Source organism: Engystomops pustulosus, chromosome 1 (genome assembly GCF_040894005.1).
Source record: "Engystomops pustulosus chromosome 1, aEngPut4.maternal, whole genome shotgun sequence".
Classification (NCBI taxonomy): domain Eukaryota; kingdom Metazoa; phylum Chordata; class Amphibia; order Anura; family Leptodactylidae; genus Engystomops; species Engystomops pustulosus.
Genome location: NC_092411.1, coordinates 19225941 through 19252985, shown reverse-complemented (window position 1 = coordinate 19252985; position 27045 = coordinate 19225941). Strand labels below are relative to the sequence as shown.

Genomic DNA, 27045 nt, shown 5'->3' with positions numbered 1-27045 from the left:
TCATATTCTGTAGCACTTTACACATCATAGGGGACATATAATAATAATTCTTCATTAATATAGCGCCAACATATTACGCAGCGCTGTACAGAGCTTGCCAGATCGATCCCTATCCCCAATGGGGCTCACAATCTAATCAACCTATCATTATGTTTTGGAGTGTGGGAGGAAACTGGAGGACCCGGAGGAAACCCACGGAAACACATAGACAGTGGCGTAACTACCGCCGTAGCAGCCGTAGCAGCTGCTACGGGGCCCATGAGGTTCAGGGGCCCGGGGATGCACGGACCCTGTGGTCAGTGCTTTGCCAAGTGGTCCGGCAGTGCACTGCCAGGTGCCTGGCACATCGTGTCCCCGGGCCCCTCCCTCTGTGTTCCGGCTACCGCCCACCTCTCTCCTGGCCCACCCTCCACTCCTGGATCGCCCAGTCCCTTCCCCGTCCGCCGGCACAGGTAACCGCGGCCCGCCTACCCCCTGCATAGCGAGGCACAGTTGATGACCACGCCCCCCGACCCAGCGAACGCATCGCCCTCTCCCTCCCGCCCCAGCGAACGCATCGCCCTCTCCCTCCCGCCCCAGCGAACGCATCGCCCTCTCCCTACCGCCCCCGCGAACGCACCCCCCTCTCCCTCCCGCGAACGCATCGCCCTCTCCCTCCCGCCCCAGCGAACGCATCGCCCTCGCCCTCCCGCCCCAGCGAACGCATCGCCCTCTCCCTCCCGCCCCAGCGAATGCATCCCCCTCTCCTTCCCGCCCGGCGAACGCACCCCCTCCCCCGCCCGAGTGCACAACCATAACCCCCCCCCCCCTCCTGCCCGAACACCCGCCGGAACAACCGCCTGACGCCACGGCCGGGTGGTCACCTACACATCCTAAAAGGTAAGTAAATACATGTATTTATCGGTCTGTATATGTATATTTTGTGTATATGTATATACTGTGTATATTGTTTGTATATGTATATACTGTGTATATTGTGTGTATACGTATATACTGTGTATATTGTGTGTATATGTATATACTGTGTATATTGTATATACTGTGTATATTGTGTATATATATATGTATATACTGTGTATATTCTGTGTATATGTATATACTGTGTATATTGTATATGCTGTGTATATGTATATACTGTGTATATTGTATATACTGTGTATATTGTGTATATATATATGTATATACTGTGTATATTGTGTGTATACGTATATACTGTGTATATTGTGTGTATATGTATATACTGTGTATATTGTATATACTGTGTATATTGTGTATATATATATATGTATATACTGTGTATATTGTGTGTATACGTATATACTGTGTATATTGTGTGTATATGTATATACTGTGTATATTGTATATACTGTGTATATTGTGTATATATATATATGTATATACTGTGTATATTGTGTGTATATGTATGTATATACTGTGTATATTGTGTGTATATGTATGTATATACTGTGTATATTGTGTGTATATGTATATACTGTGTATATTGTGTGTATATGTATGTATATACTGTGTATATTGTGTGTATATGTATATACTGTGTATATTGTGTGTATATGTATATACTGTGTATATTGTATATATATGTATATACTGTGTATATTGTATATATATGTATATACTGTGTATATTGTATATATGTGTATATACTGTGTATATTGTATATATACTGTATATACTGTGTATATTGTATATATACTGTATATACTGTGTATATTGTATATATATATGTATATACTGTGTATGTGTATATTGCGTATATGTGTATATGTGTATATTTGAATATAGCGTGTATATATGCATAGATGCAAATGCTGTATTTATTGTGTGTATATATATATAAATATATGTATATGTATGTGTGTTTTTGTATATGCTGTGCATATAGTATGTATGTATATGCTGTATATACTGAATGTGTGTGTATTTGTTGTATGTGTGTATATTCTGTATGTATATGCAGCATGTGTGTATTTGGTCTTTTTATACTGCACGTGTATATATGGTCAGTGTATATACTGTGAGTTTGTATACACTCTGTATTAGGGTACATTCACACAGCGGTATGCCCGCCGTGCGGGCATACCGCCGTGTGCTGGAGAGGAGGAGGAGGCGGCCCCTCCTCCCTCCATAGAGAATAGTGGCGCACGGCCGCACACACGCCAAAAGATAGAGCATGCTCTATCTTTTTGCGGTGTGCGGGCCGGATCGGTGCCACACATGTGTGGCACCGTATCTGCGCCGCGCCGCTATTGCCGTCTATGGGGACGTACATGCGTCCGCAAATTTGCGGCCGCATGTACGTCCCCGCAGACGGCCATGTGAATGTGCCCTTAGTGCATAAATGTGTGTGTATACTTGTATGTATATGGGTGCAACTATACATGTGTAGAACTTTATGTGTGTGTATATAAGTATATAAAGGTGTGTATATATCAGTGTATAAATTTGTGTAATTGTAGAAATATGTCTGTGTAGGGGTGCATTCACAAGAACGTATGGGGGACGTATATCTGGCTGCAATTTGCTGACGGATATACATCCCTCATAGGCGACTATAGTGCCTCGGCTCAGTACAGTGAGCACAATGAGTACTCACTGTTTCAAGCCGTGGCCGTAACAGAGATCTGTGGCCATAAGAATGACCATGCGGCTCTATACTCTATGGAGAGGGGAGGGGTGAGCCGCGATCACCTCCCCAGCGCGTCTGATGTGTGCCTGCCAGGCTCTAGCCTGGCGTGTACACGTTTATGTGAATGCAGCCTACATATGTCTATTTTTTTGGGGGGGAAGGCGGGGCCCCATGCAGAAATCTGCTATGGGGCCCAGCCTCTCCTAGTTACGCCACTGCACATAGAGAACATACAAACTCTTTGCAGATGTTGACCTAGGTGGGACATGAACCCAGAATCCCAGTGCTGCAAGGCTGTAGTGCTAACCACTGAGCCACCGCACTGCCATATACAGATATAATCTTACATTACAAAGTACAAATAGTCATATGGAACAATAGGAGTTAATATAAATTCATAAATCACAGTCCTGCTGATCACACATCCCTCCAGACATACCTAACATTGGCAGCACAGAGCACAGAGGACACATCCCAGCTACAATCTAGGAACATAAAACTATACATCACAGTCCTGCTGCTACTAACACACACAAAGATAATATCACATAGTGGCTGAGCCTGACGTATCCCTTTAACTCAGCGCTGCTACATCTGAATACACGGTGTAACAGGAATAATTGGATCCAGTTCTTACCAAATCTTTGACATTCAGGCGGCATTTGTGGTCACATAAGAGCTGCAGTGCAGGGACTGAGCCGCTCACCGCTGAAAAACAAGGGGATTAACATCAAAATTCAGCAAATTCTTGTAATTACTGGGTTTATGCTTATGGGACTTTGAATTAATGTAACCTCTATACTTTTTAACGTTGTATCATTTACTCAAATAAAGCTAAGCTGCAATACTAGATACCGCCTATAGACAGGAGTGGCGCTGTTACTGGGAGAAATTTATTGGGGCAGATTTACTTACCCGGTCCAGCGGTGCGTTCTCTGCGGAGGATTCGGGTCTTCCGGCGATTCACTAAGGTAGTTTCCCCGACGTCCACCAGGTGTCGCTGCTGTGTTGAAGTTCATCGGAATGCACTGAATTTCACCAAGCCGGGCGTGTCCAGCGACACTTTTTTTTTTTTTTTTATGCGGCGGTTTCTCCGAATCGTTCGGCCACGCCCCCGATTTCCGTCGCATGCATGCCAGTGCCGATGCGCCGCAATCCGATCGCCTGCGCCAAAAACCAAGGAAATTCAGGGAAAATCGCCGCAAAACGGAAAAATTTGGGTAATACGTCGGGAAAACGCGATTCGGGCCCTTAGTAAATGACCCCCATTATGTTCTCTTATCCTGACAGGTCCTTTGTTGCTGTCAGTGAATACAATGATTCTTGTTTATTTGAATTTTGAAAGCCGTTCAGACCTGATACTGTACAAAGCTGAGGATTTTCAGCAATTTCAGTCTGGCATTTCATCTGAACTGATACATTGGGGGTCATTTACTAAGGGCCCGATTCGCGGTTTCCCGACGTGTTACCCGAATATTTCCGATTTGCGCCTATTCTCCCTGAATTGCCCCGGGATTTTGGTGCACGCGAACGGATTGTGGCGCATTGGCCGAACGAAAACCCGACGGATTCAGAAAAACCGCTGCATTTAAAACAAAAAATCTGTTGCGGAGCTTGCACTTACCTTCACTCAGCCCGAGCCGGTGAACTCCAGCGCGTTCCGATGCTTTTCAGCGCAGCAGCGCCACCTGGTGGACGGCGGAGGAACTACCTTAATAAATCCCTGCCGGACCCGAATCCACCGCAGAGAACGCGTGGCTGGATCGCGAATGGACCGGGTAAGAAAATCTGCCCCAATGTTCCAGACGCTCACCAGTGTAGCAGATTAGGAGGGAATTCAGTCTTTGGATCTAAATACGATTGGTCTTATTCAATGACAGCAAGCAGAGGTCTGGTTAATGGTGGAAAGGTAATATGAGGACAGGATGGCGGTAACCTACCTGCATAGTGCACACAGGTTCTCCCGAGGTTGTCTGTGCATTCAGTCGGACATTTAGCCTGCAGAATAATTCCCATTAGTAATGTAACATGTACAGAGCTCCCCCCGCACTCCCCCTGTATTGGGGTACAGGCAGTAGATTTATTTTAGATGTAAGGTTTAGGGGTCCAAATTCCTTCATTTTAGCAGCTTAGTCTCTCAATTAACACAAGCAGTCTAATGGAGTCCAGTCCGGGCTCAGGATCAACTTTAGGGGCACAGACAAGGGTTTCATTCATTTTAAATTCTGTTTTTTTTTTTGTTTTTTTTTTTTAGCAGTAAGGTCTGGGGTCTGATTAGTGTCTAATGCTGTAGTTTGGGGACTGATGCATTACAGTGGTCCAGTCTGTGGTTTAATTAATTTTAGGATTACAGCCTGGGGTCTGATTCATTGTAAGGCCTGGGCTTATTTATTAGTAAGGTCTGGGGTCTGATTAAAGGAACACTCCAGTCACAGCTGATCCATTGAGTTATAACTTGTGCAGGGCATGTAGGTGGAGCAGGACTCTAGGTTGGAGGAATACAATGAAAATGAGTCCTGCTCCTCCTTTCATGCCCTGCACCATGAATTAGTCAATGAATTAGCTATGACTGGAGCGTTCCTTTAATGGGAACCTGTCAGCAGGAATGTCATTTTTAGCTGGTGACAGTTTCCAATAGTCTCTGCTATACTGATTTTAAAAATGCCATTGTTAGCATTCTGAATCATTTCAGTAGTTTATTCACATGCCTCCCTGCCAGCAGAGTGTGGTGAGTCCCATGGGAAGGAACACCTGCAGCCTGTGTGTGCCTGTGTCTTCCCATGCATTCTTCCCCTCTTACACACCATGTCCCTCCCCTGCCTGGTCAGTGCACATGACAGGAAGTGGGGAGAAGGGAGGAGGGAGCTCTATGTGGATGAGAAGAGACTGACACAGGCACACGCAGGCTGCAGCTGCCCCCTACCCAGGGACTCACCACACATTGCTGGCAGGGAGCCGGGTGATGTGAAATAAACTATTATAAACTACTGAAATTATGCAGAATGCTGGCGAAGGCATTTTAAAAATCAGCATAGCAGAGGCTACTGGAACCTCCTACCAGCTAAAAATGACATTCCTGGTGACATGTTCGCTTTAACTAAACTAAACTAAAAACGGCCCAAAAATGCCACGTGTGTCACCACCCTAAGGGATATATATTTGAATAGGATTGGGATTTAGAGGTCTGAATTAATCAAGGGGTATGGCCTAGGCTCTATTTAATTTTATGTTTCTTCTTTTAGGTCTCATTTATTTTAGTTGTCTGGTCTTGAGGTCCTGAATTGGGTTATGGATTGGGGTCTGGTCAGGGTCTAATTAATTCTGGTGTCTTCATGAGTGTAGGGGTCAGATAACTAAACTGTAACCTCATGTAAGCAGCCCTTCCCCTGGCCCGGGAGTATATCCCTGGAAGTAGCAGGGTACTAAGTGAGTGACCCTCACATGGTGGTTTCCCACTCGCAGCACGCCTGGAATTTGTAGATTTTGTGCACCGTCAGTCTGGGTGCATCTCCTTTAGGATTAAAAAGTAAAAAAGATTTAGGTTGCGTTCACACAAGGCGTTTACATTGTGTTTTGAAACGCAGGAGAGGAGATTTGCCTAACTACGTTGTTGTTAACATTTGTGTTAACAAAATGAAATGTTAACATAATGGGGCACATTTACTAAGGTGCTTGCGCCAGTTTTCTGTCGGACTTTGCACGTTCTTTCTAGTGTTAACTATTTTCGCAGGTATTTAAGAAGTGTCTGCACCACATTTGTGTTGCACGTGACCGACCCTTTTGTGGAGCAGCTGTGCTGGTCTCCATGCGACATCTGGATTGGGCTCCAGATTTAACATGCAAAGTCCGACAGAATTGTGTCGCACGGCCCATGTTAAAGGTGCACCAAAAAAAAAAGTTGGTGCACTTTGTCGGCGCAGTGCAGGGGGCGCCAGATTCATGAAGAACGTGCACCAGAAATCCTGAATCTGGCGCCCCCTGCACTATACACAGGACACTGCACATAGTACACACTGCACTCTTCTTAGTAAATGTGCCCCAATTTGTTAAAACTTAAACTGAGCCAATGGAGCAGCTGCCGGAGATGGAGCCTGATCCAGGGGCTCCGCGTCATATGGGGTCAGTTTTCTGCCAGCGCAGGTTCAGTGAATGGAGGAGATGTCCTGTAAATGGCGCCATTGTATGAGATTATTAATCAGCTGCAATCCTGTCTATCTGGTATTAGACCTCCTCACGCTTCCCCGAGTCCGCAGGGAATAACGTTTATGCCTTGTATCAGGGAACTTTCTAGAGTATTTTGTGTTAATTAGGCGGAAAAGGGGCCAAATTGATCTGTGGGGTCTGATTGTTGGGACCCCCACTGATCCCCAGTGAGATCTCCCCAACATAAGACCTAATATTATCTACCAGCAAAACTGGAGGTTTGTAAAGTGGGTACCTACCTGCAGAAGTCTCTTGATGCAATCTACGTGGTTGTGTTTCACGGCCAGGTGTAAGACACTGTGACCTGCAATAAATACACACCGTGATCAGAGACAATGGGCTGCGCTATGTGGGGTTAGGGATGATCAATTCAGAAAAGTTCTGTGGATCTGGAGCAGCTCAGTGCAGAGAGCACAGAGCACAGCAGTGTGAGGACACACCCCCAGTGCACTTGAAGAATTTACAATCCTGGAATAGAATGCCATATTTCACAGTGCTGCTGCTACTAACAACTTACTCAAAGGTGTAATCACACATCTCACCAGAGACATTACCTTGCACTGGCTGCAGAGAGCTAAAAAGCACAGCAGTGCTCTTTGAGAAGCTACAACCCTGGAATATAAATCCATATATCACAGTCCTGCTGCTACTAACAACAACAGAGGTCTGATTACAAATCTCTCCAGGGACAATACCTGACTGCCCAAAGTACTTCTAAATCCAGCTTACAAATACCTTTTAATTTCTGAATTATGAGACAGCTAAAAGTGAGTATGACTGCTGGATCTGACTACACAGAATTTGTAGTCTGTATCCACGGCAATAAATCAATCTACTTAGGAACTGTACTCACAGTAGCAGATTTTTAATTAAAAAACATTTATAAAATGTTTAATTTTCCATTACAGATCCCTTTTCCATGCACAGTGGATAAGTTTACCTGACAAATCCTGAGCTGCGACATCTGCTCCTTGCGCCAACATGAGCCTTAGACATTCTGCATTGCCCTTTATTGCAGCGAGGTGAAACCTGAGGAACAAAACCAAGTTCATTTTAGTATGCGGAACAAGAGTCCCAATTCATACACATACTTACACTACCCAGCTATAGATAGCCCATCCCTCCTTGACAATCCCTCCTGTGTGTGGGGGCGGGATAATTAGGGCTCTCACTGCCAATCACTGTGTGGGGGCGGGATAATTAGGGCTCTCACTGCCAATCACTGTGTGTGGGTGGAGTAATCAGGACTCTCATTGTCAATCACTGTGTGTGGGTGGAGTAATCAGGACTCTCACTGCCAATCACTGTGTGTGGGCGGGGTAATCAGGACTCTCGCTGCCAATCACTGTGCATGGGTGGAGTAATCAGGACTCTCATTGCCAATCACAGTGTGTGGGCGGGGTAATCAGGACTCTCACTGCCAATCACAGTGTGTGGGTGGAGTAATCAGGACTCTCATTGTCAATCACTGTGTGTGGGTGGAGTAATCAGGACTCTCACTGCCAATCACTGTGTGTGGGCAGGGTAATCAGGACTCTCACTGCCATTCACTGTGTGTGGGCGGGGTAATCAGGACTCTCACTGCCAATCACTGTGCATGGGTGGAGTAATCAGGACTCTCACTGCCAATCACTGTGTGCGGGCGGGGTAATCAGGACTCTCACTGCCAATCACAGTGTGTGGGTGGAGTAATCAGGACTCTCATTGTCAATCACTGTGTGTGGTTGGAGTAATCAGGACTCTCACTGCCAATCACTGTGTGTGGGCGGGGTAATCAGGACTCTCACTGCCAATCACTGTGTGGGTGGGGTAATCAGGACTCTCATTGTCAATCACTGTGTGTGGGTGGAGTAATCAGGACTCTCACTGCCAATCACTGTGTGTGGGCGGGGTAATCAGGACTCTCACTGCCAATCACTGTGTGGGTGGGGTAATCAGGACTCTCATTGTCAATCACTGTGTGTGGGTGGAGTAATCAAGACTCTAACTGCCAATCACTGTGCATGGGTGCAGTAATCAAAACCCTCACTGCCAATCACTGTGTGTAGGTGGATAGTGGGAGAGAAGCAGAGAACTTCCAGAAAGAACTCCTAAAACAGACAGTAAGAGTTCTGAGGCCATCAATAAATTCTGTCTAAAGTATAATAAACACATCTGCGTCCTGATTTTCCTTCTTTATTAGGTTCCGGCTATGATTTTTTGTTATAGCTTTCCTAAAAATCTCCCAAGAAATGTAGGTTTTCTAGACAATGAATACCGGATGGTACAAAATTTCCCAGTGATGGAGCTACCAAATGGCCAGGGGTAGTTCCACCACAGCTGCGCCTCTTCAAGAAAATTCTAAAGTTTTTGTGAATAACATTTTTTGTATGAGAGCCAGAACAATACAGTCTTAGCTACTAACTTTCTGCCCAAAAATATTCCGAGGTCATTGTCCACAGGAAACTCGGAGACAATAAGCAGACGTCTGACAGCGCAGGTCCGGTCACCCGAAGAGGGTTCTGTCGTCTCTTGAGACAGAAGAATTTGTGGTTTGTCTCGCTGTTGTGAAGGGTTTACTGAGCATTGGGTGAGACCTCCGGGAAGTCTTTACAAGATGAATATGAAGCTTGAAAGGATGAGGATACAGGCAGAAAAGGTTCTGTGATAAGATGCACTGATGTGGTTCTCAAAGGAAATCCAGAATCAAAATCCATCCTGATAAACCAGGGACATTACTCATAGATCCAGGCACCGGGACTGTGGTATCTTCTTATATTTGTGATCAATCGCCTCCTTCCTTTTAAAATCAAATATTACAATTATGAGCCAGAAGTGCTTTGGGGAGGCACATTACCAGAGCTCCTCAGTGCTGTAGCTTCAGAGGCTGTTAAACTGTTTACACTTCCACTGCCAAATGTAATCTCACATAGTAGGAGGAGGTAGCGCTACTGCACAGTGTAACAGCCTGTAAAGCTATAGCGCAGAGGAGCTCTGGTAACACCCACATAGAGCTGACTCATTAGCATGACTGTAAGTTGATGAAGGAGGCCACACATAACAAATATAAGACAATTACCACAGTCCCGGTGCCTGGATCTATGAGCCTGGTTTATCATGATGCATTTTGATGGTAGATTTCCTATAATGATGGAGGTAAGACAGGAGGTTTCTGCCTTACCCCAATGCTTTATTCCCATCAGTACAGGTCAGTCCTTCTCTATAATGTCCTACATGATCCATCTGAGTGAGAAAAGAACAATAAACAGCGGCTGCTGTAGATAATAGTAAGTTTCTATCTCACCCCAAGTGTTATTATCAGTACATGTCCTATATCAGTGGTGGCGAACCTATGGCACTGGTGCCAGAGGTGGCACTCAGAGCCCTTTCTGTGGGCACTCAGGCCATCACCACAGAGGACTCCAGGTATCTTCCTACAGTCCCAGACAGCCCAGGACTTGCTGTGCACAGAGCTATATTAAAGTGACAGTGCTACCTAGGACTACTGGAGGAGTGGGAAGGTGCGGACAGATCTGGATTATCATTGTAGCTCCTGCTCCGGCCCTGACAATTCTTCCTGTTTATGGGACCCTGGAGGGAAGCTACAATCATCATCCAAATTTCTCCTATTTTCTGCTCTATTGGAGTCCTCAGGTGCTGATATGAATGAAAGCTGTGACAGAGCAGGGAGTGTAAATCACTAATTCAATTTCTATGTTGGCGCTTTGGGTCATGGTTGTAGGTTTGCCATCACTGTCCTATATCTTCCTGTTAAAGCTTTTGAGTGAGTTAGAGATTCTCTTCTGCTTTCTGTGTGCAGTGTAGTCACCGGCCACCAGCTCCGAGAGACCCCAGAATAAGAGGCTGCAGAGGGGCTCACCACAGCTGAGTACACTACATGTCCACACACTAGTGATTTATGTACAGTCTGCTCTCCTAAGGACTTGGTGCCCCCTTGTTGTAAATCACCCCTGGGCTGTATGTTATAGTAGTCTATGTTTTTCTATCCTGATGTAATGGCTGGATGGAATTTCTATTTCCATCATACGTTATTGATGAAGACATTGGGGTATTTTGTAGCTGGAGATTTACAGCTGGGAGGCGACCTCTGACTCTGGACTGTAATTAGTTCTGTGCGAAATCCAACATTCCAGCTTCACTTTTACCACTTATGGCGATTTTACACGTCCATGATAAGAGGCTAATTGCCCCGGCCTGGGCCTTGTCAGGGAAAATACTTTGGACTTTGATAAATGGGGATGTAACACACATACAGCCTGCCTTACATGGTACATATAGTAGATATTGGGGCACATTTACTAAGGGTTTTGCGCCAGTTTTCTGTTGGACTTTGCACGTTCTTTCTAGTGCAAACTGCTTGCACAGATATTTAAGAAGTGTCTGCGCCACATTTGTGTCGCACGTGACTGTTTTGTGTTGTGGCTGCACTATTCTTCTTGCGACACAAATTAGGGGGGTTTCAGGGCTCAGTCGGAGCGTGCGCCAGATGTATCATGCAAAGTCCGACAGAATTGTGTTGCACGCCCCATGTTAAAGGTGCACCAAAAAAAAGAAGTGGTGGACTCTGCTGGGGTATTGCAGGGAGCGTTAGATTCATGAAAAATGGGCGCCACAATTCATGAATCTAGCACCCTCTGGACACTACACAGGCAACTGCATATAGTACACACTGCACTGTTCTTAGTAAATGTGCCCCATTATATACTTGTTTGCATTTACATGCTCTTTGCTGATTTCCTACAATGTATCAATCTGGAGTACAGGCTCTTAAAGAGGACCTGTCACCCAAATTTTCATCACTAGGAGCTGCTTACTACCAACGCCTTGGACCGCCCCCTCATGAATACATCGGACCGCTTTGCGAGCGGTCCGATGATTAGACTGTACCCTGCCGTAGAGGTAACGCTATCACTCTAACACTGCGGTGTTTGATCAAGTACTAGGAGCTGCTTACTTTATTAAGCAGCTCCTAGTGCGGAAAATGTGGGTGAAAGATCCTCTTTAAGCTCACAGAGCATTGTCTAGACTGGATGCAAGTGTCTCTACTTCTAGGACTAGCTATGTACAGGGTCACTGCCTCTGAATGGACAGAATTGTATCGATTCTAGAGAATGCTCTTAACAACCTGGACTCTAGACTGATACATTGTAACAAACCAGCAGAAAGATCTGTGCAGCAGCTGCTGATAAGTTTAGCTCACAGAGCATTGTCTAGACTGGGTACAATTCTCTCCACTTAGCTGATAGCAGGACTCGCTATGTACAGGGTCACTACCTCTGAATGGAGGCCATCTTTGTAGTAGTGGCTGGATTGGCTATTGCAGCTTTACGCTAGTCACTAGATACATTTGCACCTGGATATCTGGAAATGGATAGGAGTCTGATACATCTTTGTTAGAGATACATTAATTCATCAGGGTTATTACTACATTCCCAATACCTGGAACACATGATAGGAACCCAGTCACAGCGATTCCTTCTGGCCGCCCCTTTATTTGTGGAGCCGATGCCAGGAATTCCACTTCTTGTAGATATGTCAGATGGAATAACAGTTGCCAGGATGTGTGATAACAAATCTACTCTACCAAATGCAAAGCACCTACAGGGCAGTATTAATGACTGATATGTCAGGAACAGGGTGGGGCTATGGGGTTCCTGCTGGTACTTTAGGGTGCGTTCACACGTGGCAGTAACGCATGCATTTTAAAACGCATCAAAATGCACATGTTAACGCTACGTATGAACACATCCTGATAGAAACCCTGGATAAGTGGGGGCACTAGTAGGGATCACACATGCAGTGAACCAGACCTCTTTTCTTATCCTATGGATAGGCGATCAATAAATTGGAGCACGTTAGAGCAAAGTTGCCTGTGAATTTCAGGAGAACTGAGCATTTATGTGTACGTTATTGTCCCGACTGTACAGGGACTGCTTTCTATTCTGCACACATGCATGCTCAGTCAAGCACAACATGCATGTGCATGGCAGGTTAGAAAGGAATAGCTACCAATCCAACTGGTTCCAACATTCAGGGGTATAATTTATCTGACTGTGTAGTAGTAGCCGTGTAATAGGACTATAGATGCTTCTGTATGGGGAGTCGGCATCCTGTAACTGATAACATATGGCGGTATTCGCAGCGTTACATACTTGTGGTCAATGTACACAATGTCGGTATTTAACTGCGATGTCGCATTTACCACTGGATTTATAAGATCCAAATGATAGCATGGGGGCATATGGTTAATGTTCTCTCTACATTCATCCATATGGTAACTTCTACAACTACTGGAGTGATTAAAGGGGGACTCCAGAATTATACATTGTTGTCCCACCCTTACAACAGGACTCCTGCCTACACTGAATACAATGCAAGTGTATTGTATAGATCTGACACCTTACCATCCAACTGAATTTTTGCCAAAATTTGAGTAGTCTGGCACTGTAGCCCCTAAGCCATGAGTGTCCCTATGCTGCGCTCATCAGTAGCAATGGATAGAGGCAAGGTCCAATAACCACCTTCCAATGTGCCCCTGGCACTGCCGACAGCCGTCTATTTCCTTCAGTGCACGCCCGCTCTACTCAGTATCTCTGAAGCCGGCACAGGTGATGATATATACAGCTCGAGCGAGCAGCGGGCGCACGCTAATATAAGACGTGGCTGCTGTTGCAGAGGTGGGGGAGCAAGGAAAGGTGAATAATTGTTTTTTTTCTCACAGTGGGAAAGGGGAGGGGCAGTGAGGCTACCCGGGGTACTGTGACTGATGGGGGCATTGGCTACTGGGGGCAGTGTGGCTGCTGGAGGGCAGTGACTGTTGGCGGAGCAGTGTGGCTACTATGGGCATTGTGGCTACTGGGGGCAGTGCGACTGCACGGGGGCAGTGTGGCTACTGTGAGCACTGTGAGGGGGAGGCACTGTGACTGCTGGGGGGCAATGTGGCTATTGGGGAGGGGGCACTGTGGCTGCTGAGGGGGATCCACTTTGTTGTTTCATTCAAATGACTGATTTTAATGGTAATTATGTATAAATGTACGGTAACTACTAAACAACTAATCGGTTGATACATTTATGCAGTAATAAAATGACTTTGGGCAACCACGAGGCTGACATTCCCCCTGCAATCCCCCCTCCATAAAAATGAGCTTGACACCCCTCCCCTCAATCCAAAGTAAAAATAATTTTGTGTGCACTGCCCAAGAGGCTGCAAGTAACTGTACACAGCCCCCCCATCACTTGTGTGCGACTTATCACAACTCCCTGCAAAATCCTGCAAATGAATAGATGATGGTTTTACTGGTGACTAAATCTCTAATGCTAACATGTCTGATATGTAGAAGACATAACTTATCCCATACTTATACGAAGGTACATCCTGTATTATACTCCAAAGCTGCACTCACTATTCTGCTGCTAGTGTAGTCACTGGGGGTTATTTATCGTTAGATCAGCTCCTTGGGACAGTTCTATGTCTATTTTTGGAGCTCTGTTGCCCATCAGATTCATTAAAGTGGCTTTGTCCCTTTAATAAATGTTCTTATGGTCTATTTTCTGTATGGGATTTTTTTTTTTCAAAAAGTCCCAAAAAAGTCTCAAAATGCATAAAAAGTCTCAGCACATAGACCAGCAGGGGGACTGGAGTGACTATGAGACTTTTTGCAAAAGTCTCAAGTCATGAATCTGGCTTTGCACGGTATTGCACTAGTATTAGTTAAAGCCAGATTAATGAAGAGGTGTGCATAGTCCTGTGAGACTCAAAAGCCCTCAAGGTGACTACTTTGAGACTTTTTTTATAGCCCAGGAAAAACCAATGATGTAAATACATGACATTACTTATCCTGAGTTACATCCTGTATTATACTACATAGCTGTACTCCCTATTATAACTGTAACAATGTTGTTGGTAACTTACGCGGTTTTGCCCTCACTGTCCAGTTTGGTGGCCACCATCCCTTTCTTCGCCAGAAGAGCTGACACTTTGTCCAGTTCTCCATGGTCCACGGCTTGCAGCAGACGCTCGTCGTTCTTGTTCCACTCGTTAGTCTATGATAGAAGATTGATATATAAAGGGTTAGCAAAATGTTTAAAACATGTGTGATACATATAAGGTGGACAATACCTGATATCGCATACATATGCCCAGAACACAGGGGAGGGCGGCCGCATTGAGGTCCATTGTGTATGTACCAGGTCAGTGCTCCGATTTCAGCACTCTGTCCTCCGCATCCCTATACATCACTGTGTATACATTATGCAGGATGGACAGCGCATGATACAGATGGAAAACCTTCATACAGACATCTCCTGAGAGGGGCCGCTATGGACTCACTGAGCCAGCCCTTATCCATGGACTAGTCAGCCTCCAATCCCATTAGGATGTAATGGCCCCATATGACAATAACATGAAAGCAGTATATATAATGTGTGTGTGTGTATTATGTATGAATCTTACTGTACTTATAGATGTATGTATGAATGTAGCAGAGCTGAGGCTGTTATGTGGTGCAGATGCCTTCTAGGAGTCGAGGTTGTTACTGCTATGCGGGCACTGAGGCTGTCACTACTATGGGGGCACCATAGATGTTGATGTCCTGTTGTGTTGCTCTGTATTATATGTATATACACTGCCATAAATCTTCAGGTATATGGGGCCCCTCGTCGCTTCTCCCCCCCTGGATGACACTCAGCAGACTCCTCAGGTCTCTAGCAGGAATCTGTGGTGCTCCCCCTCATGTAGAGAGATGTTCCATCTTCCGTACAGCTGAGGTGACGTCCTCATGTCCTGATGGATTGTGATAACATATGGAAAATACAGGCCCCAAATTTTCCATAGGAGGAGAGGTGGAGCACAGCCTGTACGTCCAACCAATGTATGTGGTCACAAAAAGACAGCCACCCAGCTTTCCCAGACACAGCTAGAGCAGTTAGCATATCAATTTTTATTTGCTGGAGTCTGAGAAAGATGGGTTCCATACAGAAGACACTTCCTTCCTGTATTTTATGTATTGAGCAGGACATATTGGAGACACACACTTCCTTCCTGTATTGTCTGTATAGGGGAGGACATATTGGGGACACACACTTCCTTCCTGTATTGTCTGTATAGGGGAGGACATATTGGGGACACACACTTCCTTCCTGTAATGTCTCTATAGGGAAGGACATATTGGAGACACACACTTCCTTCCTGTATTGTCTGTATAGGGGGCGGACATATTGGAGACACACACTTACTTCCTGTAATGTCTCTATAGGGAAGGACATATTGGAGACATACACTTCCTTCCCGTATTGTCTGTATAGGGGAGGACATATTGGAGACACACACTTCCTTCCTGTATTGTCTGTATAGGGGAGGACATATTGGAGACACACACTTCCTTCCTGTATTGTCTGTATAAGGGGAGGACATATTGGAGACACACACTTCCTTCCTGTATTGTCTGTATAGGGGAGGACATATTGGAGACATACACTTCCTTCCTGTATTGTCTGTATAGGGGAGGACATATTGGAGACACACACTTCCTTCCTGTATTGTCTATATGGGGGAGGACATATTGGAGACACACACTTCCTTCCTGTACTGTCTGTATAGGGGAGGACATATTGGAGACACACACTTCCTTCCTGTATTGTCTGTATAGGGGGAGGACATATTGGAGACACTCACTTCCTTCCTGTATTGTCTGTATAGGGGGAGGACATATTGGAGACACACACTTCCTTCCTGTATTGTCTGTATAGGGGGAGGACATATTGGAGACACACACTTCCTTCCTGTACTGTCTGTATAGGGGAGGACATATTGGAGACACACACTTCCTTCCTGTATTGTCTATATGGGGGAGGACATATTGGAGACACACACTTCCTTCCTGTAGTGACTGTATAGGGGGAGGACATATTCGAGACACACACTTCCTTCCTGTATTGTCTGTATAGGGGAGGACATATTGGAGACACACACTTCCTTCCTGTATTGTCTGTATAGGGGAGGACATATTGGAGACACTCACTTCCTTCCTGTATTGTCTGTATAGGGGGAGGACATATTGGAGACACTCACTTCCTTCCTGTATTGTCTGTATAGGGGGAGGACATATTGGAGACACACACTTCCTTCCTTCCTGTATTGTCTGTATAGGGGGAGGACATATTGGAGACACACACTTCCTTCCTGTTTTATCCGTATAACTACAGTGTTTTTCAAATTCATTTCTAATGCTGTTACATCCTTATGTGGCTATAAGGTGTACTGTGCCAGTTTTAGACATCCAGCAATACAATAGATCTGTCAGTAATTTGCCTTAAAGGGGTTTTCCCACCAAAAACCTTGGGCCCTACCCACAGGATAGGGCCTAACTTGCTGATCGGTGGGGGTCTCAGTGATGAGTCAACACAGATCACAAGAGATGCGAGATGCCGAGAGGTCCGAGATGCATGGCAGACTGCTCCATTCATCTTGGGGATCGACCAGGGGTCTGATGGAGGTACCTCGGACACCTCGTTCTCGGGATCTAAAGGGGAACTCATGACTGAGACCTCTACCAATCAGAAAGGTAGGCCCTATCCTGTGGCTCTAACTTGTTAGGTGGGAAAACCCCTTTGATCTGATAATAATGAGATGACTGTACTAACCCCGTCTCAATCTACACATAAAAGTTGAGGACTAATTTCCAGAAAGCAGGGGTTGTCAACTTTTATGTAACCGCAATATTTAAATAATTGTTGTCATAGAAAAACATGAAAATTCTTTTGTTTCACTGGAACTCAATCAGGATGGAAACATTTCATCAAAATATAACCAAAACCAGTAGCGCAAAGATGGAACTACTGGAAACTAGAACAGCTCCAAACATCTGTGCACCTCCATCCCCTCGCCCTCTGTGGGTCTCCACTTGTGTGGTTTCTGCCAATAAAATTCGAGCAATTTTTAGTTTTTTTTGGGAAACTTGTATGTAAACGATTTCCAGGTTTCCTCCTACAGAAAGTTTATCCGAGGTAAGTTATTAATGACTGAAGCCATTCCAAGGGCCGGGCCGCCCCAGGATGGAAGCAATTATCCACTTCTCAGATGTTTCCATACATACCTGCGGCAGGGACTATTTTTGGGCTATGGACCATATTTAGCCCCAGTCACCACAGTCAATGGACCATGAGAAGAATCCAGACGACCGCGTCTCTAACTGGGTATCTATATAATTTACAACACACAAAGGTTTAATTATACACCTCTCCAGGGCCGATACCTATCACAATCTGCAGAGAGCACAGAGCACAGCAGTGTGAGAACAAACTCCCATGGAGAAGCTACAATACTGGAATGTAAATACACAATTCAGAGTCCTGCTGCTACAAACATAAATAAAGGTGGGATTACAAATCTTCCCCGGGCCAATAAATAACACTGCCAGCATAACACAGAGCACAGCAGTGTGAGGACACAGCCTAGTACACCTAGAGCAGCTATAATCCTCAAATATAAATCCATATTTCACAGTCCTGCTGCTACTAACAACACACACAAAGGTATGACTGGACATCTCTTCAGGGACAATACCTAACATATCAGAGTAGAACTCTGTAGTTATTAGAGAATGTTTTATAGACAATGACAGTCAAATTTGTCCTAAAATTTGTATAAAGAATGGGATAGTGTCCCAGGAGACCTCTGCCCCGGTGGCCGGTCACCTTACATGGAGAGGCCGGTGGGAATGTTGCCTGGTCCTCGCATAGCTGACATTCCTGACATATATGTGCGGGTTTTATCTGGATGGTAAACAAGGCTTCAATAATAATTAATACCTAACACACGGAAAACACTGGAGAGTGGGAGGAGCCACATTCCCTGGCGCAGGCTACCTGCACTGTGACGGGTCTGCTAATATTCCAAAAAATTCCTGAGGAACGGAGCCCACAGCCTGACGGGCAGGTCAAATATTTAAGGCATTAATATATAACTAGACGGGATGCAGAGTTATTACCTGGGGGGGTCACTTCTGAGCGTGAAAACTACAAGAATGTATTGTTCCCGATGGTACTTAAAGGGGCACTCTGCTCTCAGCTTATCTTTGTATAACAACATTTTTTTTACGAGATATTTCCAATAAACTGGCTGGTTTTCAGGAATCTATGTTAGACATGGCTTAGAGTTCAGTCTGTAAATGAGGCAGCTCTCTCTACCCCTCTCACAGCGGGAAATCTCAGCCTAATCTCCAGCACTAATAACACCCAATCATTCATCAGCATATGGTATAACTTCTGTCTATGTCAGTGAAGCTCAGGAAACTTTATCATTGCTGGACATCACCTCCCACAACCGGCAGGCGCCTTGAAAAATGGATTGTGATACTGCAAGGATGTCAGTAATTTACGGATAGTCTAACTTTTTTCATCTTGAAGGACTGTCTACTGTAAGTGACACTGTATGCCATAAGAATAGCTCAGTGACTAGGTTGTAAATCAGGAAGCTCTTTCTGCCCCTACCACAGCAGTAATTATCAGCCTGATGTCAAGCATTAAATAAAGCTAATATTTTTTTTTTGGAGGACTCTTTACTTTTAAAGGGGTTTTCCACTCATAACAATGATAGGGGATAACTTCAATAACACACTGGTTGGAGAGGGTCCCAAGGCACCCCATGGATTAATAAAATGGGGTTTGAAGGACCCAAAATGAGTGGAGCAGAAGGTCGAGCATTCAATATGCTCCCCTTCTAACTAGCTACGGAGGAACAAGCAGAACACCAAGTTATACCTTGTTGTGACAATGTATTTGTCCTGTGGATAACTCCACGCCAGGAAGGTCTCTCTAACTCTCTCCCTGCCAAAAGTCCCAGCCTGATCTCCAGCACTAAGGGGTACTAACATTTTTAGCTCATAAAAATGTTTACTGCTAATAACAATGTATTTTTCATGTAGCCTACTCTGTAAATCAGGCAGCTCTTTATGCCTCTCTCGCAGCAGGAAGTCCTTGCATCATCTCCAAATTTCTATCTTACTGTCTAACTAGTGATAATGTACCTTTCATTTAAATTCCTTGACCGTAAATCAGACAACTCTCTCAATACTTCTCCCTGCTGGAAGTACCAGCCAGATCTCCAGCAGTAATTCATAACTTCTACCTTGGAAAACTTTTTGTTAATAGGACTGTGATTGCAATTCTTACAGACCTGTCTGTAAAGTAGGCATCTCTTCCTAACCCTCTCCCAGCAGGAAGTCACAGCCCACCCTTCGTTACTATACAGCATTTTACTATAGTTTTTATTTTGGAAGCCCCATCACTGTTATTGACAATGACCATATAAACACATCAGAGCCTAGTCTGTAAACCATGCAGCTCTTTCTTCCCCTCTCCCAGCAGGAAGTCCCAGCCTGATCTTCTCTTGGAAGACCATATCTCAAGATGACATGAAATCAGTTCTCTTTTTTACAATTCTTTATATTTTTAACACATGCTCGACCCTTTTCATGTAAAAGCTTGCAGATCATCACTCACTATCACTATGTTAATGTATTATTTTGAGATTTCGCTCCAGATAAGTGATCCCCGCCATACATCCTCAGCTGTAATAATACCAGATATTGATGCGGTCTGTGTAGCTGCCAAGGATTCCATCTACTATCTCCGGCATGTTGCAGTACATGTGGCAATGGTTTTGCAGCTTATGTCTATAGCCATGAATCATCTGTAACAAATATGTTATAATGGGTGGGGAAGAAAATGGAGAGGAGTCCCTCAGAGATCCATAACTCACAAGCAAGAAGCTTTGGTGACATCTGGCAATGAAACCAAGGAAGGAAGGAAGATTTACACCAAACACTGCAGTTCAGACGAAGGCCATGTTTAACATGTTATATGCTGCACGGTCATACAAGAGCTCCTACACTAATAGATCTTACCCTATCACCTAGAACAGTGATGGTGAACCTTTTAGGGACCGAGTGCCCAAACTGCAACCCAAACCCCCCTTATTTATCGTGAAGTGCCAACCAAAAGTTAATGCAGTAAGTTACTGCTCCCTGTTCTTCAACAACTTTCAATCATATTGGCCTCCTGAGGACAGCAACACAGTCGAAAGATGAAAATTTGCTTCATTTTAGCTTGTTTCCAGTTTCCCTCTGTACACAGAGAATCGTGGGTCCAGCAGGTGGTCTTCCAAAGATAATTTGGCCATGTCTATTCATTCTCCCTCTTCCTACAGTCCTGTCTGGTGTGCTGTGGCGATGGCCCGGGTGCCCACAAAAAGGGCTCTGAGTGCCGCCTTTGGCACCCGTGCCATAAGTTCGCCACCGCTGACCTAGAAGGTTTCAGTATATAAACTGCACCTAATACTTAAAGAAAACTTCACCTATAAAAACTTTAGAAAGTTTGATTTGGGACCCAAAACCCCAGGTCCATGTTAAAAAAAAACGGAATAAAAATAAACTTTGATACTTACCTGGACGTTAGACCAAGGAAACACATTGGAGTCACATCACATCATATGAAGCCAAGATGATGGTATCCCATTTTCAATGCGCATGCGCTGTACCTAGGGTGCCTGCGCAGTAAGGCCGGGGTGTAGTACTCCGGCTTCACTTGCCGGAATTCATAGGCATCGAAGGAGCAAGGGATGAGGTATCAAGTTTCTCCCCATGTGCCTAAAAACTAAATAGGGTGAATTAGGACACTAAACCACCAGTCCATAAGGAACTGTGGGTGATTTAGTGCCCCAAATTGCCCCAACAGGTTCCCTTTAAAGTCTTCAAATACCATGTCCAACAGTCAATATACAGTGGTCATAGACAGAACCATGGGCACAAGTGCAGTTACCCCAATAGCCCAGGTTCGGCCTCCTGACCCGGACCTGAACAGCCAAGCGACAAATGGGCACCCCTAACAACTAGCCATGGCCGTTTGTCCACCAATCTGGCAATATGTCCGGGTCAATCAGCTGTACCTGAATGATGGGTCGAATTCTTGATTCTGGTGGGGTTTGATTTCCTTTAAGGTGTGCCCCAAAACAGCGCTGATTACTTGTGAATGGTTGGCAATAGGCTCATTTAAGGATACATACAGTTGGAGTTGGTTGAGGTGGTCAACGGCAAAAACTATTTTAGTCATAAGTTTCTTGCTAGGTCCACGGGGTCCCTAAGGCTTGGCCCTATAACACATAGCAGTCCTTGATGATTTGCACAATGGGAGCAGCGGTTTAACATTTGCCCCCCGTGTTACAGCCTTGGCATCTCATGAGGACTGGGGTCAGTCCGTACAGACCCTGGCCGACCCTGCACAACCTCATTCTCAATTAAGTTGACACTTCCCGGGCCTGGAAATCTCCCCAGTTTGTCTCGTTGTCCATGCTCTGACCCAAACCACCTACCCTGGACTGATGAAACCAAATAAGGCGAACAATGTGGAGGTAGAGGCTGCAATGTTTGGTATGACGGAAACTCAGATCGATACAAGTCGGTTTTATGGAACAGATGACTCAAGCATATGGCCCAGGTCCATTAAGATCCTAATGGTTGTAATGTACAAATCTGATGTAATGTATCGTAGTCCCGGGAGGATGAATGGTCTGCAAGGAGCTGACATACACAGACTCGAGAGGAGACCATCTGGCAGGCTATTAAAGGAGCGGAGCGTCACAGCAAACAAACAGCCCAGTATTCAGGACGGGTCGGGGAAATATCCTTACTTGACTCCATGTTGTCAATAAACCATTGTGTCTGCAAGTCAAGGGGCGAGAAGGAATGCAGGAATTTCAGTAACACTAAAAGGACCGTACACTGAGCGATCGCAGCATTTGCAACGGGCTGTGCCCATACTGCAACATTTATACTACACTGTGCACGGGCTGCAGCATTTACACCGGACTGTGCACTGACTGCAGCATTAACACCGGACTGTGCACTGACTGCAGCATTAACACCGGACTGTGCACTGACTGCAGCATTAACACCGGACTGTGCACTGACTGCAGTATTTATACCAGACCGTGCACTGACTGCAGCATTTACACCGAACTGTGCACGGGCTGCAGCATTTACACCGAACTGTGCACGGGCTGCAGCATTAACACCGGACCGTGCACTGACTGCAGCATTTATACTACACTGTGCATTGACTGCAGCATTTACACCGGACTGTGCCCTGACTGCAGCATTTACACCGAACTGTGCACGGGCTGCAGCATTTACACCGAACTGTGCACGGGCTGCAGCATTTATACTACACTGTGCACTGACTGCAGCATTTACACCAGACTAAGCCCTGACTGCAGCATTTATACCAGACTGTGCACTGACTGCAGCATTAACACCGGACTGTGCACTGACTGCAGTATTTATACCAGACCGTGCACTGACTGCAGCATTTACACCGAACTGTGCACGGGCTGCAGCATTAACACCGGACCGTGCACTGACTGCAGCATTTATACTACACTGTGCATTGACTGCAGCATTTACACCGGACTGTGCACGGGCTGCAGCATTTACACCGGACTGTGCCCTGACTGCAGCATTTACACCGAACTGTGCACGGGCTGCAGCATTTACACCGAACTGTGCACGGGCTGCAGCATTTATACTACACTGTGCACTGACTGCAGCATTTACACCAGACTAAGCCCTGACTGCAGCATTTATACCAGACTGTGCACTGACTGCAGCATTAACACCGGACTGTGCACTGACTGCAGCATTTACACCGGACTGTGCACTGACAGCAGCATTTACACCGGACTGTGCACTGACTGCAGCATTTATACTACACTGTGCACTGACTGCAGCATTTATACTACACTGTGCACTGACTGCAGCATTTATACCAGACTGTGCACTGACTGCAGCATTTACACCGGACTGTGCACTAACTGCAGCATTTACACCGGACTGTGCAGTGACTGCAGCATTTACACCGGACTGTGCACTGACTGCAGCATTTACACCAGACCGTGCACTGACTGCAGCATTTATACCGGACTGTGCAGTGACTGCAGCATTTACACCGGACTGTGCACTGACTGCAGCATTTACACCAGACCGTGCACTGACTGCAGCATTTATACTACACTGTGCACTGACTGCAGCATTTACACCAGACTGTGCCCTGACTGCAGCATTTACACCAGACTGTGCCCTGACTGCAGCATTTACACCAGACTGTGCCCTGACTGCAGCATTTATAGCAGACTGTGCCCTGACTGGAGCATTTACACCAGACTGTGCAGTCGCTGCAGCATTTACACCACACTGTGCCCTGACTGCAGCATTTATACTAAACTGAGCACTGACTGCAGCATTTACACCAGACTGTGCACTGACTGCAGCACTTACACCAGACTAAGCCCTGACCGCAGCATTTACACCAGACTGTGCCCTGACTGGAGCATTTACACCAGACTGTGCAGTCGCTGCAGCATTTACACCAGACTATGCACTGACTGCAGCATTTACACCACACTGTGCCCTGACTGCAGCATTTACACCACACTGTGCACTGACTGCAGCTTTTATAGCACACTGTGCACTGACTGCAGCTTTTATAGCACACTGTGCACTGACTGCAACATTTACACTAGACTGTGCCCTGACTGCAGCATTTACACCAGACTAAGCACTGACTGCAGCATTTATAGCAGATTGTGCCCTGACTGCAGCATTTATAGTAGACTGTGTCCTGCCTGCATTTACACCAGACTGTGCCCTGACTGCAGCATTTACACCAGACTAAGCACTGACTGCAGCATTTACACCAGACTGTGCCCCGACTGCAGCATTTACACCAGACTGTGCCCCGACTGCAGCATTTACACCAGACTGTGCCCTGACTGCAGCATTTACACCAGACTAAGCACTGACTGCAGCATTTACACCGGACTGTGCACTGACTGCAGCATTTACACCGGACTATGCCCTGACTGCAGCATTTATACTAAACTGAGCACTGACTGCAGCATTTACACCAGACTGTGCACTGACTGCAGCATTTATACTAAACTGAGCACTGACTGCAGCATTTACACCAGACTAAGCACTGACTGCAGCATTTACACCAGACTGTGCACTGACTGCAGCATTTACACCAGACTGTGCCCTGACTGCAGCATTTATACTAAACTGAGCACTGACTGCAGCATTTACACCAGACTAAGCACTGACTGCAGCATTTATACCAGACTGTGCCCCGACTGCAGCATTTACACCAGACTAAGCACTGACTGCAGCATTTATACTACACTGTGCCCTGACTGCAGCATTTACACCAGACTAAGCACTGACTGCAGCATTTATACTAAACTGAGCACTGACTGCAGCATTTATACCAGACTGTGCCCTGACTGCAGCATTTACACCAGACAATGCACTGACTGCAGCATTTACACCGAACTGTGCACGGGCTGCAGCATTTATACCAGACTGTGCCCTGACTGCAGCATTTACACCAGACTGTGCACTGACTGCAGCATTTATTCCAGACTAAGCACTGACTGCAGCATTTACACCAGACTGTGCCCTGACTGCAGCATTTACACCAGACTGTGCACTGACTGCAGCATTTATTCCAGACTAAGCACTGACTGCAGCATTTACACCACACAGAATTCTGCCCATTTCATTCTTCACCTGGAGCTGGTTGGCTGCAGCCCATTTCTTACAATGTGAGATAACGGCAGGATAATCTCTTTACTCTAATGATGCTGCAGCTTGGAGTTTATAATCCGTTTATCCCTGCTGCTGTAACAGATATCATTAACCCTTTCTGGTTGTCTGGTTACTGGTTGTCGCACAACATCCAATCTGAACATCAGTGCTGCAGTGTAAATCATGGAGGATGTACAGATGTATGATCCTTCCAAAAGACATTAAAATTATTTTACCAACATTGTCTATTATAGCGTAAGAAACAGATTCCATCAAATAAAGTTTTAATTTACTTGCAAATATGTGTATGATCACTTTTGATGATATAAGAAACACACTGCCCCCTGCTGGTGTGATGATGTGGGGGCCATGGCATAGGACAGTCAGTAACCCCTAGTAGTGATAGGAGGACACACTGCCCCCTGCTGGTGTGATGATGTGGTTGCCATGGTATAGGACACTCAGTCACCCATAGAAGTGATAGGAGGACACACTGCCCCCTGCTGGTGTGATGATGTGGGGAGCCATGGTATAGGACAGTCAGTCATCCCCTGTAGTGATAGGAGGACACACTGCCCCCTGCTGGTGTGATGATGTGGGGGGCATGGCATAGGACAGTCACCCCTAGTAGTGATAGGAGGACACACTGCCCCCTGCTGGTGTGATGCTGTGGGGCCATGGTATAGGACAGTCACCCCTAGTAGTGATAGGAGGACACACTGCCCCCTGCTGGTGTGATGCTGTGGGGCGATGGTATAGGACAGTCAATCACCCCTAGAAGTGATAGGAGGACCCACTCCCCCCTGCTTGAGTGATGATGTGGGGGCCATGGTATAGGACAGTTAGTCACCCATAGTTGTGATATGGGACACTTACTACGGCTATATGCAGTAAGTATTTAGCTGTATGCGTCTAGTTTCCCTCGTGCCGTTTCGTTGCATTTTTAAAAGCATTCAAAACACTAGGGGGAGGGGGTTTGGCCGAAATGCATATGCCTTTTGGCCAAACCCACTCTCTCTTGCATTTTGGATGCGTTTGAAAACGCAACAAAAACACCATGTTGTAAACCGGCCTCCAAGTCCTGGAATTGCTCACGCTCCATCTTGGATTAATAGGGAATTGCTCCCTTATATAGCGCAGACAGGCGCGGCAGGAATCATAAAATGTGATGAGACACTTCAGGTTTCTTTCTAATTTTAGTTACTGAAATTTAATATTTCCGAAATACTCCCAAATTCTCTTCCCTGTAAGTCTCTCCCCCAGACGGGGGCTGCGCTGTGCCCCTGGCATCGCCCTGCTTGGATAAACTAAAAGGATTTACACACAGGATCGCAAGATGGGGGAAGGTCAGGGGCGGCGACCCCCACGTAACCTTATTAACAACCTTCATGGAACAAGACATATGATTGGCTCCCATGGACAGCGCTTATGGTTTATTAATGAGGATAATATTTCTGATTAGTTTAAAGAGAACCTGCCACTAGATTCTACCCCGGTAAGATCCCATCACCCTCTGGTAGGGGATGAAAACTTTTTCCCTCTACCTATAAGAAAAAATCT

At 45.7% G+C, this 27045-nt stretch overlaps 1 protein-coding gene across 4 annotated transcripts in view; it reads right to left on the bottom strand.

Moving 5' to 3' along the window:
* RAI14 (retinoic acid induced 14) overlaps positions 1-27045 on the bottom strand; it is an 85390-nt gene that overhangs the window by 15955 nt on the left and 42390 nt on the right. For 2 of the 4 annotated variants that reach the window (XM_072134554.1, XM_072134577.1), the window contains exons 1-6: positions 14970-15066; positions 14763-14893; positions 7791-7879; positions 7090-7154; positions 4588-4645; positions 3285-3355 (exon numbers count right to left, since the gene is read on the bottom strand). In XM_072134554.1, coding sequence (XP_071990655.1) covers positions 3285-3355; positions 4588-4645; positions 7090-7154; positions 7791-7879; positions 14763-14893; positions 14970-15026 — 471 coding nt within the window. In that variant the 5' untranslated portion in view covers positions 15027-15066. Of the gene's footprint in view, positions 1-3284; positions 3356-4587; positions 4646-7089; positions 7155-7790; positions 7880-14762; positions 14894-14969; positions 15067-27045 lie in introns of those variants that run through there. The other 2 variants (XM_072134560.1, XM_072134569.1) reach the window with 1 other exon arrangement.